The 18,936-nt window shown below is 43.1% G+C and overlaps 1 protein-coding gene across 4 annotated transcripts in view; it reads right to left on the bottom strand.

Moving 5' to 3' along the window:
- The window catches only part of med12 (mediator complex subunit 12), a 178,759-nt gene that overhangs the window by 33,195 nt on the left and 126,628 nt on the right, over positions 1-18,936 (bottom strand). For all 4 annotated transcript variants that reach the window (XM_060915213.1, XM_060915214.1, XM_060915215.1 and 1 more), the window contains exons 30-36: positions 18,562-18,723; positions 12,084-12,195; positions 11,750-11,839; positions 8,478-8,587; positions 4,304-4,439; positions 4,046-4,195; positions 2,988-3,353 (exon numbers count right to left, since the gene is read on the bottom strand). In XM_060915213.1, the coding sequence (XP_060771196.1) occupies positions 2,988-3,353; positions 4,046-4,195; positions 4,304-4,439; positions 8,478-8,587; positions 11,750-11,839; positions 12,084-12,195; positions 18,562-18,723 (1,126 nt within the window). The remainder of the gene's footprint in view (positions 1-2,987; positions 3,354-4,045; positions 4,196-4,303; positions 4,440-8,477; positions 8,588-11,749; positions 11,840-12,083; positions 12,196-18,561; positions 18,724-18,936) is intronic.

The raw sequence follows: 18,936 nt of genomic DNA, 5'->3' as shown, positions 1-18,936 counted from the left end.
ACCAGTTGTGCTTCCCAGTCTGCAGTCCACGTGTGATCAATCCTGGCACTCCAATTGGCTGTTTAAAATCATGGTAACCGATGAGATCGTACTAACAACGCACACACTACCGATTGTGTTGTGTACGAGGAGATCGCGTCCGAAAATATCAAGACCAGTTTGATCTGAACCGAGCACTGATGAAATCGGCTACGAGGTGCCCCCGCACATATTTACGATTCGCAAGCGATTTAATCGGCCCGACAAAATCATAAGCGAATCGGGAAGGTGTGGTGGGCTTAAGTGACGCCTGCCGTGGACCAAACGGACTAAATCCAACATGGCTAAAAACCGAATAGGCCGACAAGTCAGTTGCCGATACGAGTCACGATATAAAGCCAGTATCTCACTGGGCTGCGACAGCTTGCGAACGTCATTCGCGAGAAAGTTTCAAAAGGGTCTTGAAACATTCGCGGGGCTTCTTCATTTCCTCGCATGGGTTGCCAAGTGTCGCTCCTTCGTCGCTGAAATCTTGAACATGTTCAAAGAATTCATGCGACAAAATTTCTCTCAAAATAGCTGCAAATGCGTCGCTGGTGTCGCAAAGCCGTCACGAACCTGGGGGCGTCGCGGCTCAGGTGGATAAGGCACCATACCATAAATCCGTGGACCTGGGTTTGATTTCGACCCGAGGTCATTTCCCGATCCCTCCCCGTCTCTCTCTCTCCCACTCATTTCCTGTCTCTACACTGTCCTATCCAATAAAGGTGAAAAAAAGCCCAAAAAATCTCTTAAAAAAAGCCGTCACGAACCCTTCTCAAGTCAGTTTCCGTGAGACAGGAAGTGCGAGAACTGAATTTGCATATTTTATCGCAATTGTCAGGTCTCCAACTCGTCGCAGGCTGTCGCAGCCCAGTGAGATACTGGCTTTAGGTTACTAAAACCGAAAACGGAACTGAATAACACGTTAATTAATAAAGCAAGTTTAAAAATGACTTCAGTTCTCCTTTAAATGAACAAATACCTGAGAGCCTTTGACTGAATAATTACTGCAGTGATAAATGTGTTTCAGCTGGCAACTTTTTTTTTTTTAAACCCTAACTGATGCAGTGAGTAGCTTCCCATTCCTTGAACAAACATGCTGGAAGACATATCCTGTGTTCATGGAAAAGATGTTACTGTGTTTCAGAAGGTCAAATTGTTGGCCTGCGTCAAGCAAAGAAAACAACTAAGGAGATGACTGAAATTGGGTGATGAACTGATCAACGCATCTTAAAACCTGGAAGGATCTCAGGGTGAACCATCAATTTCATAGAAAAAAAAAATGCGGTTGGAAAAAGATCCTGACTGACCATGATCAGAGATCATTTAAATACTTGAAGTCAAATCATTAAAAAATACAAAATTCAAACAAACAAAAACACCAACAGTAGGACTCACAGCTACATTAGTGAAAGTAAGAGCATTTCCACACTCAGAATGTGATGAGAACTCACAGGATTGGGACTAAACAGCCGTGTGGCCAAAAGAAATCCACTTCTTAGTGAGACTAATCAGGAGAAAAGGCTTCAATTTGCTCGGGAGCATAAAGACTGGATTCTGGAGCGACGGAAAAAAGGTCATGTGATCTGATTCCAGATTGACCCTATTCCTGAGTGATGGGCGTGTCAGGGTAAGAACGGAAGCGCATGAAGCGATGCACCCATCATGCATAGTGGCCGCTGTACAAGCCTCTGGAGGCAGCGTTATGATCCGGGGTTGCTCAGGTCAAGGCTCAGCAACGTTACGGCGCAATAAACTGAAGTCAGCTGATGACCTGAATGTACTGAAAGACCAGATTATCCTAGCCTGGACCCGCCCATCCTAAGCGTGACGCAACACAAGGGCCTGTTGCGAGCTTAGTCTGGCAAGGCAAGCTATCTACAGCTCTTCCAAGCTCCCGAAAAATCGGGAGCCAATCAACTTTGAGCATCTCCAACGGCCCTGGGTAGAGGCGTGTTCAAGGCACTGACGTAGTAGAACTGCGACCGGAAGCCATAGATTGTTTACAGAATCTATGCCGGAAGCGCTTCATTCACTAGAAACATTACGAACATGGAGCAGCGGCAAGCCTTTGACACAGCGGTAGATGCTGTATTGAAAGCATTCAATGGGAAGTTCTCATTGAAAATGGAGCAAAGAGCAGGCCTGGAGGTATTTATCTTCTTCCTGTTACTCAAGCAGTTTCCGTCGCGTCACATACGTCAGAGGAAAGAGTGATGTGATTGGTTTAAGCTTCGTCACAGCCTTTTCTGGCTTCGACGAGTAGCAAACTGAGGCATTTCAGGGAGGCGGGTCAACCACGCCTTTGGGAAACGGTTGGGCTGAATATCTTTGCCAGACCAAATGCTCACAGAGCTTTGAAGTCGCGTTAGCCAGACTAAGATTATCCCATCAACGGATTTTTTCCCCCCCATCCCTGATGGCACTGGAATAAAACTAAGGCTCCGATTGTGAAAGAGTGGTTCAGGAAGCATGAGGAATCGTTTTCACACATGAATTGGCCGCCAGAGTCTTGACCTTAACCCCTGTTGGAAGTACTCGTGATGTGCTGGAGAAGACTTTCGAGTGGTTCGATTCTCCCATCAAGACGAAACCTCTGAAAGATTAATGCACCTCTGGACAGAAATGCATGTTGTGGTGGTGCATAAGGTTGGTGAAACAATGGCATGGCCATCGTCAAACCTAAAGGCGGTCCGATGAAATAGTAGCGCGTCTGACTTTTGGCTTGGCAGTGTATAAAGCTAATAAACTCCGTAAAGGATGGGGTGGTCCGATAAAAACAGCAGCACTCATACTATTAAAAATGTCGGCATTATTAACGTCAGGTGTGAGCAGCTACGCATTTTGGCCATACACTTGTCATCAGCTCAATCCAGATTTGAGTTTTAACCCGTATCTGGTTAAAAAAAAAAAAAAAAAAAACCCGCCAACGCGTCCCAAACTTCAAGTGTCCTCAGCTAACCAACCTCTGGTTTATTGACGGATGAAGGTTTCTTCTTCTTGGACTTCTTCTTGCCCGTATCGGCACCCACGCTCGGCACGCTCTTATCCGTCTTCACAGCCTCCACTAACTTCTTCTCCGGTTCTTGCAGCACAGGTGTGGGAGGCTCCTCCTCCTCTGGAGGCAGGGGGAGAGGCTCCAGGTAATAGCTACGTGGTTTGGGTTTCAGATGCGTATGATAAAGCAGGAGTCTCTGCTGTTCCTCGAAGCGGGTGACCTTGCGGTCTACGCGCACCGTGCCGAACCAGCCCCAGGAAAGAGGAGCAGAGTGCTTCAGGCCCTCGAATACGTCCCATGGGGAGATCTTCTGCTTCGTCGACACCTGTAGACCCTGCAGCAAGAAGCACAGATGGAGAAAGAGGATCTTAGAAGCACTAAACACTTATGGTGATGATACACGGGGCAACTTTTTGGGCAATGTTGCCGAGCAATGTTGCTGGCAACGGGCAACTAGGTGAGACACAGGGCAACTTTTCAGGGCAACTAACAATGGGCAACAACAGTTAGCAACGGCAGTTTACAGTTAGCTAAAAAAAAAAAAAAATTGATGTCTTAATTTTTGCTGTGACCATTTAATCAAGCTGTCTGTTGTTTTTTAGAGCTTTGGTGAGGTAAATTCCTCCATATAGAATATTAAAATAACAACTTACCGGCGTAAAAACAGATGAGGAGTCTCTCCATCTCTTCACTCCACTGACACTGAGCGGCCGCCATATTTGTTTGAAATTTCTGATCCGAACCTCACCGGAGGTCACATGACTTGATACTCGCGTTCTGATTGGCTTATCTCAAAAAGTTGCCAGAGATTATCAAAACCATTCAGAAACAAACAACGTTGCCCAATCTCAATAGAAAAGAGTCAAAACGCAATTGCCCAGCAACATTGCCCAAAAAGTTGCCCCGTGTATCATCACCATTAGAAAGCTTGAAATAGCTGAAAAGGAAACAGGTGAGCTAAACACCACGCTTGACTTGCTTCCTGGATTAAAACGAACGAACGGGAGGAGTGGAAATGAGGAGTACCTCTTTCTCAAACCCAGCGATTTTGTTCCCCTTGGTGTCTATCAGGGATCCCTGCGGTTCACAGGTAATGACGTCGCGAGTCTGTTTGGGCAGTGGCAGTAACTGTCGGACCTTTTCCAGACTCTCGGACTGACGATCCCCCAGCTCTTTCTGCACCAAAAAAAAAAGGAAGAAGAGGTCAGGTCTGTCGTATCTAGCTACAGCCTTGTAGACTGATCATGATTAGTTACATGAGGCACATGGTTTCTCCTCCCTCACCCTGAGTTTCTTCACCAGGTTCATGTAAGCCCTTTTGTTCTCCTCCATGCCGCCCTGAGAAATGCTGGACATGTCTGCCGCCAGCGTTCCGTTAATCAGCACGCTCAGCATGTCCAGCACAGTGGTGAACAGCTCACTTGTACACAGAGACACACAGACAGGTCACACAAACATACCGTTTCTGCACAGACACCAGATGACAACACAGTAACAGCAAGTTACTAACTTCCATCATTCACTTAAAGGAGAACTGAAGAAGTCATTTTTAAACTTGCTTTATTTCTTAATTAACGTGTTCTTCAATTACGTTTTCGGTTTTCGTAACCTTATATCGTGACTCGTATTGGCAACTAACTGCAATTAAATATTATACTTATCGGCCTATTCGGTTTTTAGCCGTGTTGAATTTAGTTCGTTTGGTCCACGGCAGGCGTCGCTTATCCGCGCGATCTTCACGAGACTTGTGCGAGACTTTGAAACGTGACTAGGTGTCAGTGCCGCCATTTTGAAAACTGTTTTCCAAACGAAGTATTGCGCAAAAACGAGTTTAAATGACGATTACCGCTAGCCTGGGCCCGCCCATCCTAAGCGTGACGCAACACGAGGGCCTGTTGCGAGCTTAGTCTGGCCAGGCAAGCTATCTACAGCTCTTCCAAGCTCCGGAAAAATCGGGAGCCAATCAACTTTGAGCATCTCCAACGGCCCTGGGTAGAGGCGTGTTCAAGGCAGTGACGTAGTAGAACTGCGACCGGAAGCCATAGATTGTTTACAGAATCATGCTGTATTGAAAGCATTCAACGGGAAGTTCTCATTGAAAACGGAGCAAAGAGCAGCCCTGGAGGTATTTATTGGAAGGAAGGACGTTTTCGCCTTGCTCCCGACCGGCTTCGGTAAGAGTTTAATCTACCAGTTAGCCCCGCTAGTAGCCAAATCAATGGGGCTCAGCGAGAATCCTATCATCGCGTCACATACATCAGAGAAAAGAGTGATGTAATTGGTTTAAGCTTCATCACAGCCTTTTCTGGCTTCGACCAGTAGCAAACTGAGGCATTTCAGGGAGGCGGGTCAACCACGGGCTCTGGGAAACGGTTGGGCTGAATATCTTGGCCAGACCAAATGCTCGTAGAGCTTTGAAGTCGCGTTAGCCAGACTAGATTACCGCCTACTTTCTTCAAACTTTCCTGATTGCTATCAAAACAAACAAAACTTCCGGCTTGATTACGTCAGCATTCGAAAGAAGGACGACGCTGGCAGATGTCGGTCGCTTTGATTTCCGCTGTACGTTTTACTTCCGTCCTACGATGTCTCAACGAATCTCGTTGACGGCCATCGCTTTGACACATGGACTGATATATTACAGAGCGTATTTCAAACAAACACTCAGAAGTTGCTATAGCAGTGACAAAATAGCGATCAAAAATGCATTCCTATATTTAATAAAATGAGATAAATAGAATTTTGATCATAAAAAAATTAATAAATTTGCCTTCAGTTCTCCTTTAATCGCTAGTTCCTGAAGTAATTAGTCGCGGGTGGGTTGTGGAATTGTGGAGCAGCTTGGAAAAACCGTTTACATCGTAAACTTTTGACATTTTCATCCACACAGGCTACCCTCAGACATTTTGACATCAGGTATCGGAGTACAAACGGAATTGATTATGCTGATGTCCGTTTCTGTACATCGTGTGCTAATCCAACAGCTTGTTCAATTTACGTGTGTGTTTAGTCTATGTCTAGTTCTTATCTAGAGCAGTGATTCTCAAACTGTGGTACGCGGGCTCCATTCTAGTGGTACGCCAAAGAATCACTTAATTAAATATAAATAAAATTAAAAAAAATAAATAAATAAAACGTGAAATACTATCTATAACATCCGAATGGATGAAAATATCTTATCAACCGATGACAAGAAAATGAAAGGAGATACAAATTAAGTTAATAATTTTAAAAAAAGTTTGCAAGTGCTTCTGGGTAGCCATACGTAGCGTACGTACGCATTCCCGCCGGTTCCGCTGACAGACGGTTATCTGCCATTGGTAGACTAGGCTGTGATGGGAAAAGGTGGAGGTGGCTTTGCTAATTATGACGAGTACGACAAAATTACTGTCGTGGCTTAAATCTGCGAATGGGAGCGTGGATCAGGAGAGAGGGAGAACTGAAGAGGACGTGCGTGAGCCGAGCGTGGATGCTAACGACAGTGGCAAAACCAGCCCCAGAACTGCTAGCAAACGGCAGAAACCAGTGAGGAGGAAGTATGACGAAAAATACATAAAACTGGGATTCATTTGGAGCGGGATAGAGGAGCTGCCCAGGCCGCAGTGTGTTGTATGCGGGGACGGTACTTTTTTTATTTAACATTTAAGTACAGTACAGTTATTTAACTTTTAAGTACATTTTCATTTAATCTTTAACCTCCTAGGGCTTAGCGGTCACATGCGTGGACAGCACTTTTTAGAAATTCGGAACAAGAATCCACATATGTGGACATACTTTTTCTCTAAAAGTACATCTTATCAAAAGATGATGCTTAGTTTTTATTCTAATAAGCCCAAATAGCAAAGAGAAATAAAAAAATGCATGTAAAAAAACAGCTTGGGCCTTAGGAGGTTAAGAACTGTCTTTTCATATTTATTTTAGTACAATGCTTATTTCACTTTTATGTGCAATTAATTTTATTTGATTCATTATTTAAGGACAGTGTTTTATTTTCGTATATTTAAACTAGTGCTGTCAAAAATGTCGCGTTATTAACACGTTAACTTGACTCAATTTTAACGGTGATAATTTTATCATCGCGAGATTAACGCTCTGTGACATGATGCCACGCCCCGCACAGCCAGAGTCCTCTGCCCTCCTCCGAAGAACCACGGTGCTCGGCTTAGGTTTCGTTTTCCCATCGGCGGCTCCAGCCCCACTTTACAGTGGCTGTGACAAGACGTGTTATGCTCTGCAATTAAAAAAAAACATTGATACAACCAGTGTTCGAACTATGCCAATATTTTCGGGGGGGTCCCTTATTTCCCCTTGGGGGGGTACTTGCGCTTGTCTCAGAGCGCGGCTCTCCATCGCGCGCTCACTTCGGATATGCAAATGCTTCCCGTTACACACGATTGCTATGTCAATAAACATCATTTTGCCAATATTTTAGAGACCCCCCCCCAACATTTCCCAAATCATGTTTTCAAAGGATCTCATGTCTGTTTCAGGGGATCTCGGATCCCCCGTGTACCCCCGTAGTTCGAACGGTGAGCAAGCCCATTCACTTTTTTATGCTGATAAGAGAATTACATGGTTTTTCATGTGACAAAAATGTGCGATTAAATTGCGATTAATCGCGAGTTAACTATGACAGTCGCGACATTAATCGCGATTAAATATTTTAATCGCTTGACAGCACTAATTTAAAACAGTGTTACTGTTCAAAGTACTGTGCGTAATGTTACAGTGGCCAACAATATTAAATATACTTGTTAAATAAAACCTCCGCCTTGTTTTTAATGAATACTTAGGCCTACTACGCTACTGTATTTTAATGTTGGTCATTATGGTGGTACTTGGAGAGCCAAGTATTTTTTGAGGTGGTACTTGGTGAAAAAAAAGTTTGAGGACCACTGTTCTAGAGTGTTTATATTGTCTGTTTGAGTGTTTAGTCTATGCCTAGCTCTTATCTAGAGTGTTTATACTGTTTGTTTTTTCAATTATTCTATTTTCATTTATTGCATTGCCTGTTTGCACCGTGGGTCAGAGAGGACTGATATTTCATCTGTGCTGTATGTCGAGCATGGATAGCATATTTGACAATAAAGTTGACTTGACTTATTCAAATATCGACATGCACTGTGTGTAGAAATCAATATCTGATCACAGCTTTAAAAAGACTGGCGTTCCATGTCCACATAACCTTCGCACGAAGCCTAAACAAGATTCAAAAGGAAATAAAACCATGAAACCAAATCCATCACATCTCGTTTGTGAAATATTTCTTTCATGTAGTTAAAAGAAGAATGCCAATTTTGGTCAAAATCAGCTTTTCCAGGCAAAAAAAAAAAAAAAAAACGCAAACAAAAACAAACAAATCCCCATTCTGGATCTGTTCTTGACATCAAATTCATTGAGACACCGTGAAAAAAGGTGAAAGCTCAGCTCCAAATTTCATCAACAATTTCTCACTCACTTGTTAGACTGCATGTCGACTGTGCCGCTGCTGATGATGTCGAGGAGAAGCACCGCCCACTCAGTGGTCTGCTGTGTGCTGCGCTGCACCGTGTCAAACATCCCACCCACCTACATCAAACAACAAAAAGCAAAACCCACCCACACCAAGCATTACATTACAGCCATCGCTCTTACTCAGACTGATGTACAACAATGCAAAAGTCAGGCACACGAAGCGCCGCACTTCTAGACCAAAAAAAAAAAAGTTATCATGCTAACTGAACAAGTGACAGAATAATACTTATACATACAGGACACTTCTTCCATGGAATAAAAACAAATGTCTTCTATTCCCTTCTCGTGGGTTTATTGATGGCATTCAATATTGTCATCATATCGCTTATCCTCCATGTATTACGCCGCTCTCCCCAATGGAGAATGAGTGCGCAATATTATAATATTGCACATTGTCAAGACAACATGACGTCAGATGCGAAGATCCAATGACAAAACTTTTCTGTTGCGTATGCGCACAATCATTTCTTTGTCGGTCGGGAGACAGAAGACAAAGTTAATCCAGTGCTAGGTTTAAGCACTAAATAAATAAACTAAAAGACACGCTAAACACCCGAAAGGCTACCAAAACTTCACTGGATATTCTTCACATGTATTTACAAGAGAAAAACATACCAACGGATATTAAAAAAAAAAAACTGGAAGAGAGAGACATTGGAGATGTAAAACTTCTGTGCTAGCGAGTGACTGACAGTTTGTACACAAACATGGCGGCGAGGTTTGCTTCATTACAAGCTGAAGATTTAAAGAGAAAGACACGCTGAACACCCGAAAGGCTACCAACACTTCACTGGATGTTCTTCATGCTTATTTACAAGAGAAAAACATATCAACGGACATCGAAAAACTGGGAAAAAAAAAAAAAGAGAACAATAGTAGCCTGGCAAGCCAGACTAAATGCGAATATTTAGTCTGGCCTCACTCGTAGACATTTCCGAAGGGTGTGGGTGGAACAACCCGCTGTCTTTCAAACTGTCTCTGTGCGTATAGGCCAACGCTCTGACCAATCAGCGCAACAGTGACTGTGATGTAGTCAGAGCGACAGAAAGCAGTGGGGGAGACCTTGAAATAAATAATTTTTCAAAATGCGTATTAATTAATAAAGAGGTTCTAGATATAAAGAAGTTTGGAGATAATGACCACAAGTTTGGCGTCTGTACCACATACTTAACATACACTCTTATTTTTTTCAAGTGTTTTTCAAGGGTTTGCTTAAACTGTTTTTGAGAGTTTTTATTTAGTGGTGTTTGGTGAAATAATTTCCCTTAAATTTAAAATAACGGGAAAATAAACAATCAAAAAGTAATGTTTCAAAGCTGTTTATTAATTCTTCGTACTGCACAAACTAGCCCCATCCTTTTGGCTACGAGCGGAGCCAGCTGGTAGATCAGACTTTTGCCATAGCCGGTCGGCAAAACAGCGAAAACGTCCTTCTTGAAAAGGAATGAGCGGAGAGCCTCTTCCTGCTCATGTTTCAACGAAAACTCCAAGTCTAATTCTTCTAAAACTGATTCCAAAGCAGAGTCAAACACGCGCTGTTCACTAGCCGTAGCCATCTTTCCTGTTGCGCTTTCTCCAGAGTCGCGCAGCTTTGTCGTCACTCCTGCAAAAGCCCGCCCAAAGAATCCAAACAAAAACCTTGCGTTGTGATTGGCGGGCACGATTTAATGCCCGGGGTGTTTTGTTGATATGGTGCGAGGCTAGACCCACTCGCAGGCAAAAAATATTTTTGGCCGCTAGGCGGATGGGTCTAGTTTACTAGGCTAGAGCAATAGTGGAAATATTGTCAAAGTTCTACTTGGAGGTGAGGAAACGTGACGGAGACTTTTACAAGATGACGTCACTCGTGGACTTCACTCAGCAAAGCCCTTTTGTTTTGAACAACTGCAATTAACTACGACCAAAAGTAACTGAACTTAAATCGTCAACCTGTATATAGCTTGTATACAAGTTGGGTTGTTGTTCAGGGTTTTTGGACTTGGACCATTTTTATTGTTAGAACTTTGACTTTGTACAGTACATTGGATTGACAGAACATTGAATTACATTCGATCACAATCAGCATTCAATATTGGTAAGTTCCTCCCTGTTCTTAACTTTTTGTAAAATCTGTAATTCTTCCATTGAATGTGTATTTTTTATTATAATAATAATAATAATAATAATAATAATGGCTGGTTTTTTGTGGTATCTCTCAGATATTCCATTCAGCTACTCGTCTTCGACTAGTTCAATATCATGCTAGATGAATGGAATATCTCTGATATACCACTCAAAGCCAGCCAATATTATTTAATTATTCTATCCACATTCACTGGATAGGAGCAATTGTGTGCTCTGATTGGCTACTCTACTACTAGGCTATAAGCTCATATACCATAAGTGGAGGAAAAACAAAATGGCGGAGCATGTTGCTGAACCAAGCCAAAGCCCTTCCCACATCATGTGGCGCATAGGGCGGCGCCGATCTCCGTAGCCCTCGGCCTCTCGCCTATTACATAGCTAGGGTTACAGTGGGGGGCGGGTCCTCTGATAACCACGAGAGTTTGACTCCCACTCGTATCTGTATTGCGGCGTGCCTTGCCAGACAGCAGTAGGTACCATTTTTATGATTGTCTTTGGTATGACCCGACCGTGAGTAGAACTCGCGATCTCCCGATCGAGAGGCGGACACGCTAACCACGAGGCCACTCACTGGTATGCATGTTGCTGAACCAACCGAGGATGAAATATAAAAGCCACTCAAAAACCCCCACCACCAAAATATGGAATACAAGTATTTGATGGTAAGAAGGTATGGGTTTTTTTTTTCTTCATTTTTCACAAATTGCTCCTGTCATTTTACCGGTTTGTTTACATTCCAAGCGGAAATTATTTTTGTCGGACAGTTGGTATCAAGTTTTTATTTATCGACTCTGCCAAAAAAAAAGTTCTGTTTCTCAAAATCCAGTTAATCAGCTCATGTATGACTTGATTTCGTGGAATAATTGTTAAGTGTAATATCCTGTTGAAGGAACAACAAATCAGGCAACAGCCAAGGAAACAAACCAACCATACAAATGAACTCTAAGTCCAACTAAATAGAGGAAAAATAAAACTCCAATGGCTAACGCCAAAGTCATGACGACCAGGTGAGACAGTACACAGCCTGGATTGGTCAAGACGGAACGCAAAAAGCATCGTTACACGGACGAGAGCGAAGAACAGGATCCTCACCAAGTTGAGCCGCAGTTTCAGAGCCTCGTGCATCATCTGCTTGGCCTTGCAGTCATCCTGGTACTGATCCTCACGCCAGTTAGTGACAATCTGTTAACAAACACAGCATTCAGTCTCAGCTTGGTATACTTTCAGGAACCATACATACAAACCAGCTCGAGACAGAGACTTGATTAGATCTGGTTAAATGTATGAACCGGAATGATTGCTTTTCATGTACAGTTAATACATCACAACCTGTAACACTCATTCTGGCTACGGATGTAGCTGATGACAACAGAACTGGACTGGGACGCCTAGCATCTGAACTCATCACCCTACACAGCTGCTGTACCTGCTGCACTTGGCTGTAGAGGGAGGTGAGGAGTCCCTCTCTCTGCTCATCCTGGCCTTTCAGGCACGTCAGCACCAGAGACAGGAAAGGCTGCTGGCTCAGCAAGGACATACTACAGAACAAAACCACACCACAGCAGAGTATGAATAAGATCCAGACCAGAAATATGCATGAACTTTCGGTGCAGAAAGGATCCAGTGGAACCTTGATATTTATATTCCATCTTACATGAACAGCATTCTTTTTGTTCCCACATATAAACAGATTGAAATGACAATAAAACATCCTGAGAAATTACACATCATGGATATACAGTTAGGTCCATATATATTTGGACACTGACACAAATTACCTGTTTACTGAAACATATTCAGGCTATAGTGATATAATGGACATGGACAAAGTCCAGACTTTCAGCTTTCATTTGAGGGTATCCACATTAAAATTGGATGAAGGGTTTAGGAGTTTCAGCTCCTTAACATGTGCCACCCTGTTTTTAAAGGGACCAAAAGTAATTGGACAATTGACTCAAAGGCTATTTCATGAGGAGGTGTGGGAAATTCCTTCGTTATGTCATTCTCAATTAAGCAGATAAAAGGCCTGGAGTTGATTTGAGGTGTGGTGCTTGCATTTGGAAGATTTTGCTGTGAAGAAAACATGCGGTTAAAGGAGCTCTCCATGCAGGTGAAACAAGCCATCCTTAAGCTGCGAAAACAGAAAAAACCCATCCGAGAAATTGCTACAATATTAGGAGTGGCAAAATCTACAGTTGAAAGAAAGAAAGAAAGAAAGAAAGAAAGAAAGAAAGAAAGAAAGAAAGAAAGAAAGAAAGAAAGAAAGAAAGAAAGAAAGAAAGAAAGAAAGAAAGAAAGAAAGAAAGAAAGAAAGAAAGAAAGAAAGAAAGAAAGAAAGAAAGAAAGAAAGAAAGAAAGAAAGAAAGAAAGAAAGAAAGAAAGAAAGAAAGAAAGAAAGAAAGAAAGAAAGAAAGAAAGAAAGAAAGAAAGAAAGAAAGAAAGAAAGAAAGAAAGAAAGAAAGAAAGAAAGAAAGAAAGAAAGAAAGAAAGAAAGAAAGAAAGAAAGAAAGAAAGAAAGAAAGAAAGAAAGAAAGAAAGAAAGAAAGAAAGAAAGAAAGAAAGAAAGAAAGAAAGAAAGAAAGAAAGAAAGAAAGAAAGAAAGAAAGAACTGGTGAACTCATCAATGCAAAAAGACCTGGACGCCCACAGAAGACAACAGTGGTGGATGATTGCAGAATAATTTCCATGGTGAAGAGAAACCCCTTCACAACAGCCAACCAAGTGAACAACACTCTCCAGGAGGTAGGCGCATCAATATCCAAATCTACCATAAAGAGAAGACTGCATGAAAGTAAATACAGAGGGTTCACTGCACGGTGTAAGCCACTCATAAGCCTCAAGAATAAAAAGGCTAGATTGGACTTTGCTAAAAAGCATCTAAAAAAGCCAGCACAGTTCTGCAAGAACATTCTTTGGACAGATGAAACCAAGATCAACCTCTACCAGAATGATGGAAAGAAAAAAGTATGGCGAAGGCGTGGTACAGCTCATGATCCAAAGCATACCACATCATCTGTAAAACACGGCGGAGGCAGTGTGATGGCTTGGGCATGCATGGCTGCCAGTGGCACTGGGTCACTAGTGTTTATTGATGATGTGATACAGGACAGAAGCAGCCGGATGAATTCTGAGGTATTCAGAGACATACTGTGTGCTCAAATCCAGCCAAACTGATTGGTCGGCGTTTCATAATACAGATGGGCAATGACCCAAAACATAAAGCCAAAGCAACCCAGGAGTTTATTAAAGCAAAGAAGTAGAATATTCTTGAATGGCCAAGTCAGTCACCTGATCTCAGCCCAATTGAGCATGCATTTCACTTGTTAAAGACTAAACTTCAGACAGAAAGGCCCACAAACAAACAGCAACTGAAAACCGCTGCAGTAAAGGCCTGGCAGAGCATTAAAAAGGAGGAAACACAGCGTCTGGTGATGTCCATGAGTTCAAGACTTCAGGCAGTCATTGCCAACAAAGGGTTTTCAACCAAGTATTAGAAATGAACATTTTATTTACAATTATTTAATTTGTCCAATTACTTTTGAGCCCCTGAAATGAAGGGATTGTGTTTAAAAAATGCTTTAGTTCCTCACATTTTTATGCAATCATTTTGTTCAACCCACTGAATTAAAGCTGAAAGTCTGAACTTCAACTGCATCTGAATTGTTTTGTTCAAAATTCATTGTGGTAATGCACAGAACCAAAATTAGAAAAATATTGTGTCTGTCCAAATATTTATGGACCCAACTGTAAAATATTCTAACGACCTTCTACATGATTACTTCCTGTCCCAAACAGACAGACGATTAGATATTTTGTAAATAGGGGTAGATTTAAGTGACAAGCGCATCACTGATGGAGATTTGCTGGTCATCTATCTAGTATTGGAATTTTGCTGTACACTGAAGACATTCGGTTTGAGGGGACATCTCAAAGACAAATAAATATAGATCAGAATTTCACCTTTCATTTCTTGCAGTCCTGTGCAAAAGTCTTAGGCACATGTAAAGAAATGCTGTAGACCAACAAAATGAGATCAATGATGGCGTAGCTCACTCAGTCTAGTCCAGAAGGAACGATCTAAAGTCTCAGTGTTTAAGTCTAGGCTGAAAACATATCTGTTTAGTCAAGCCTTTTGTTAATGGTGTTTATGAGGTAAAGGTGTAGATCTGGAGGGTCCTCAGACAGTGTGTTTTGGTAAACTGGGATGTATGGATGCTGTCAGTCCCCACTCGCTTGCTCACTCGAGTTTGTTGATGGTGTAGTGGCTGCTGCTTTATGTCCCGGGGCTCCCTCATGCCTGTGGTACCTTCTGGCTCTCTCCTTTTAGTTATGCTGTCATAGTTAGTTGCCGGAGTCCCTGCTTGTACTCAGTGCAATATGTATACTGTTCCTACTTATTCAGGTGACATTGGGCATACCCAACAACCTGTGTTTTCTCTCTCTCTCTCCCCCCACCCCAAATCTGTCTCTCTGAGTTACATGTCGGTCCTGAAATCGAGATGCTGACCTCTTCTGCTCCTCGGACCTGCCTGATCCATCCTGGTGCCCTGTGTGTCTGGTTGGAGTCTCATCACATCGCTCCTGTAGAGGACGGCCCCATGTGGACAGTTGGGGGTCGCGCCTGGAGGACACTCTGGACTCTTGCAGTGGTGCTTTTGTGGCTGGGGACTGCAGTTGACTTGCTGACTTTGGGACTGCGGTTGTCGTGAACAGTTTTGCGCTCGGGTTTGTCGGTGGGGGGGTTTATCGCATCAACGAAGCTGACTTTGTTAGGACTGTTAATGTTATAGTCATGCTGTCTGTTGCTGCCCAAATGAGGATGGGTTCCCTTTTGAGTCTGGTTCCTCTCGAGGTTTCTTCATGTCGTCTGAGGGAGTTTTTCCTTGCCACCGTCGCCACAGGCTTGCTCATTGGGGATAGATTAGGGATAAAATTAGCTCATATTTTAAGTCGTTCAAATTCTGTAAAGCTGCTTTGTGACAATGTTTATTGTTAAAAGCGCGATACAAATAAACTTGACTGAAAGTTGGCCACCTTGTGCAAGAAATGCTGCAAGCTATACACACTATATATAGAAGCGATATCCACCCTAGGAACAGTGACCTATTTGCCAGAAAGAACCCAAAACGGCGAGGAATTGACCGAGAAGTGGTGATTTTTGTTGAACTGCTCATTAACGCTTAATTAGTCCAGAACTTCATTAATAATTGTAATGAAGCAAATCTGGGTAGAAGTTATATGCACCCTAGGTACCCCTACCTTCATGCCAGAAAGAATCAAAATCGGTGAAGAATTGAGGGAGAAGACGACGTGTGTGTGGAAACTGCTCATTAGGGCTTGATTAGTCCATATCTTCATTATTAATTGCAATTACGCAAATTTTGGTCGACACTATATGCAGCCCAGGCAGACCTACCTTCCTGCCAAAAAGAACAAAAATCAGTGAAGAATTGAGAGAGAAGAAGCGATTTTCGTGAAACGTGGATGCCGCCGGCCGGACGACAGACAACACGATGGCATAAACTCATCGCCCTTCAGCTGGATGAGCGAATATTGAAATGAAAATGTTTCAAAAAAAAAACCCCCAAACATTGCAGTAAGCCATAATAAACAAAAACAGTCAATATTTGGTGTGAACTGACCCTCTGCTTTAAAGGGGAACAGAGGGCAATATATAGAGTAAATATAACAATAAAACACACATTAACGAACCTTATTCAAGACTTACAAAAGTTTTTTTGTTCTAAGGTTGGAAAGTTATAGTGTTTTGAAAGTAGTTCGAGCAAACTATTTCCGCAGTTTGAACAGCCCGCCATGATATTAATTTTATCCAATCAGAACGCACGTTCATTTTCTCTGCGTGACACTCATGACGTATGTATGTGCCCAGTTGTGTTGGCTCATTGAGGTTGGGAATAGCACGTGTGAAATACCTGTTTCTGCCTCTTGCGACGATTTCGCAAGTCCACGGGTGGCGCCGATCTCATTGCAGCAAATAAATTCTGCTGGACTCGTGAGCAACTCCACGTTACATTTTCCGCACGAGCACCACGCCGTGTCACCTGCACGCAGACGCTCTGCCCCACGCTCGCCATGCCCATGGTCAGCATCAGTCTCATCCTCGCCGTCATCCGAGCTTTCTTCTCTTATTTCATCACCGGAGTCGAGAGTACCTCTCCTAGCTATTTTAAGTTCGTTTCTGAAGACAAGGATTTTTTAAGATGTTACCTTGTTGACAGTTTCGGCGAGAATCTTCCGCCTTCTTCAAAACAGTCACCAGATGTGTCCTGGGGGAGCGACCTGACAGCAGGAGGCGTGAACTACCTGTCAAATTGGGCGGGACGTTCACGCCTCCGTAGCGTAACATCAGCTGATAAGGCACGTCACCACTCGACATCTGGTGACTGTTTTGAAGAAGGCGGAAGATTCTCGCCGAAACTGTCAACAAGGTAACATCTTAAAAAATCCTTGTCTTAAGAAACGAACTTAAAATAGCTTTAATAGTTAGACGTAATGAACTTCCACTACATAGTACCTCTCCTAGGTTCAAACTGGTACCCTTCTAAGCCATAGCCTGCTTGCAGTGTGTCTTGCGGGATCTCTTCGTATGATTCGACAGAGCTGTTGCTTTCACTTGATGCGCCCGACGCCATGATTACACGCTTCTCTCCTCTATTTCGGAGAGTCCCGCTAGTGCAGTGGGTAGCGCTGACGTCACGGTCTTTTAAAAATGGCGACTCTTGTGCGGTTTAGCGTATAAAGTATTATATTTACAATTACCAAGATATTTCGTTGTTTTCTAGTATATAAATTTGATAGAATACTTAAGAATACGTTACTTTGTCACATCAGCAACTGTATATATTATATTTGGTACCCCTTTAAAAAAAAAAAAAAAATAGTCTCAGGTACAGCGAGTGCAGTTTTATGCGGAAATGAGCTGGAGGTTTTACTGAGCATCTTACAGAACCAGCCGCAGTTCTTCTGGACACTTTGACTGTCACACTCGCTTCTTCATTTTGCACCAAAACCCAGCAGCCTTCATTATGTTTCCTTTTTTAATCTGAAAAGTGCTCTCTTATAGAATACGCGGCTCGGATACAAACAGTTCCCCCCCGTCACGTTTAATTTTGTGCTGGAAAACGAACATTTGGACTCTAAAATGTTTTTGCACCGACTCGATAATGTAGAAATCATAAAATAGAAATCTAGAACAAAAGTTTGGATGAAAAACCCCCAAAACAAAACAATGCCTAAGATAGTACTGTATATCTGATAATATTGAAAATTTTCGATGGAAAGATCAAGAAACGGGCGGCACGGTGGTGTAGTGGTTAGCGCTGTCGCCTCACAGCAAGAAGGTCCTGGGTTCGAGCCCCGTGGCCGGCGAGGGCCTTTCTGTGTGGAGTTTGCATGTTCTCCCCGTGTCCGCGTGGGTTTCCTCCGGGTGCTCCGGTTTCCCCCACAGTCCAAAGGCATGCAGGTTAGGTTAACTGGTGACTCTAAATTGACCGTAGGTGTGAATGTGAGTGTGAATGGTTGTCTGTGTCTATGTGTCAGCCCTGTGATGACCTGGCGACTTGTCCAGGGTGTACCCCGCCTTTCGCCCGTAGTCAGCTGGGATAGGCTCCAGCTTGCCTGCGACCCTGTAGAAGGATGAAGCGGCTTGAGATGAGATGAGATCAAGAAACGAAAGCTGACATTCTATAGTCTTGGCCTTATCTTTTCATCTCAAACCCAAAGGTCTTCAACTTCTAGCAAAATAAAACAAGAATCGGCCTTGCCGTTCCAATACTTTCAGAGGCGACAGTGTATCGTAGGACGTGACGGTCTGCCGTATTGCTCGTTCCTTTTAAACGAAGAGGAGATGTTACTTTTCTTATGATTTCAAAAGATTTGCGTACCTCTTCTGTTTCTGTCGATCTCTCTCCTTGCGGGAGGAGGACCCGAGGTGTTGGCCCTTCTCCAGCTCCTCCCCTGCTGCTTTCAGTACGTGTCCCTGTACTGAGGTGGGCAGTTTAGCAATCAGTGGGGCCACCAACCACACGCCTGAACGCTCTGAAGAACTACACACACACACACACACACAATGTCAACTCAGCTCCAGCACAGAACGATAGCTGCTTCTTTGCTCCTCCAGGTCACTGACCGAGTGACCCATTTTCCTTATTCGCTTAAAGTTCACAAGAAGGTTACACTAAAAGGCCCTCCATCAAGCAGAAACCCAGTAAGGCGCGATAGGCCCTGGGAGGATGGAGTTACCGTTGAGTCCCGACTGG

This window comes from Neoarius graeffei, chromosome 2, assembly GCF_027579695.1.
Source record: "Neoarius graeffei isolate fNeoGra1 chromosome 2, fNeoGra1.pri, whole genome shotgun sequence".
Classification (NCBI taxonomy): Eukaryota; Metazoa; Chordata; class Actinopteri; order Siluriformes; family Ariidae; genus Neoarius; species Neoarius graeffei.
This window is presented reverse-complemented; position numbering and strand designations above follow the sequence as displayed.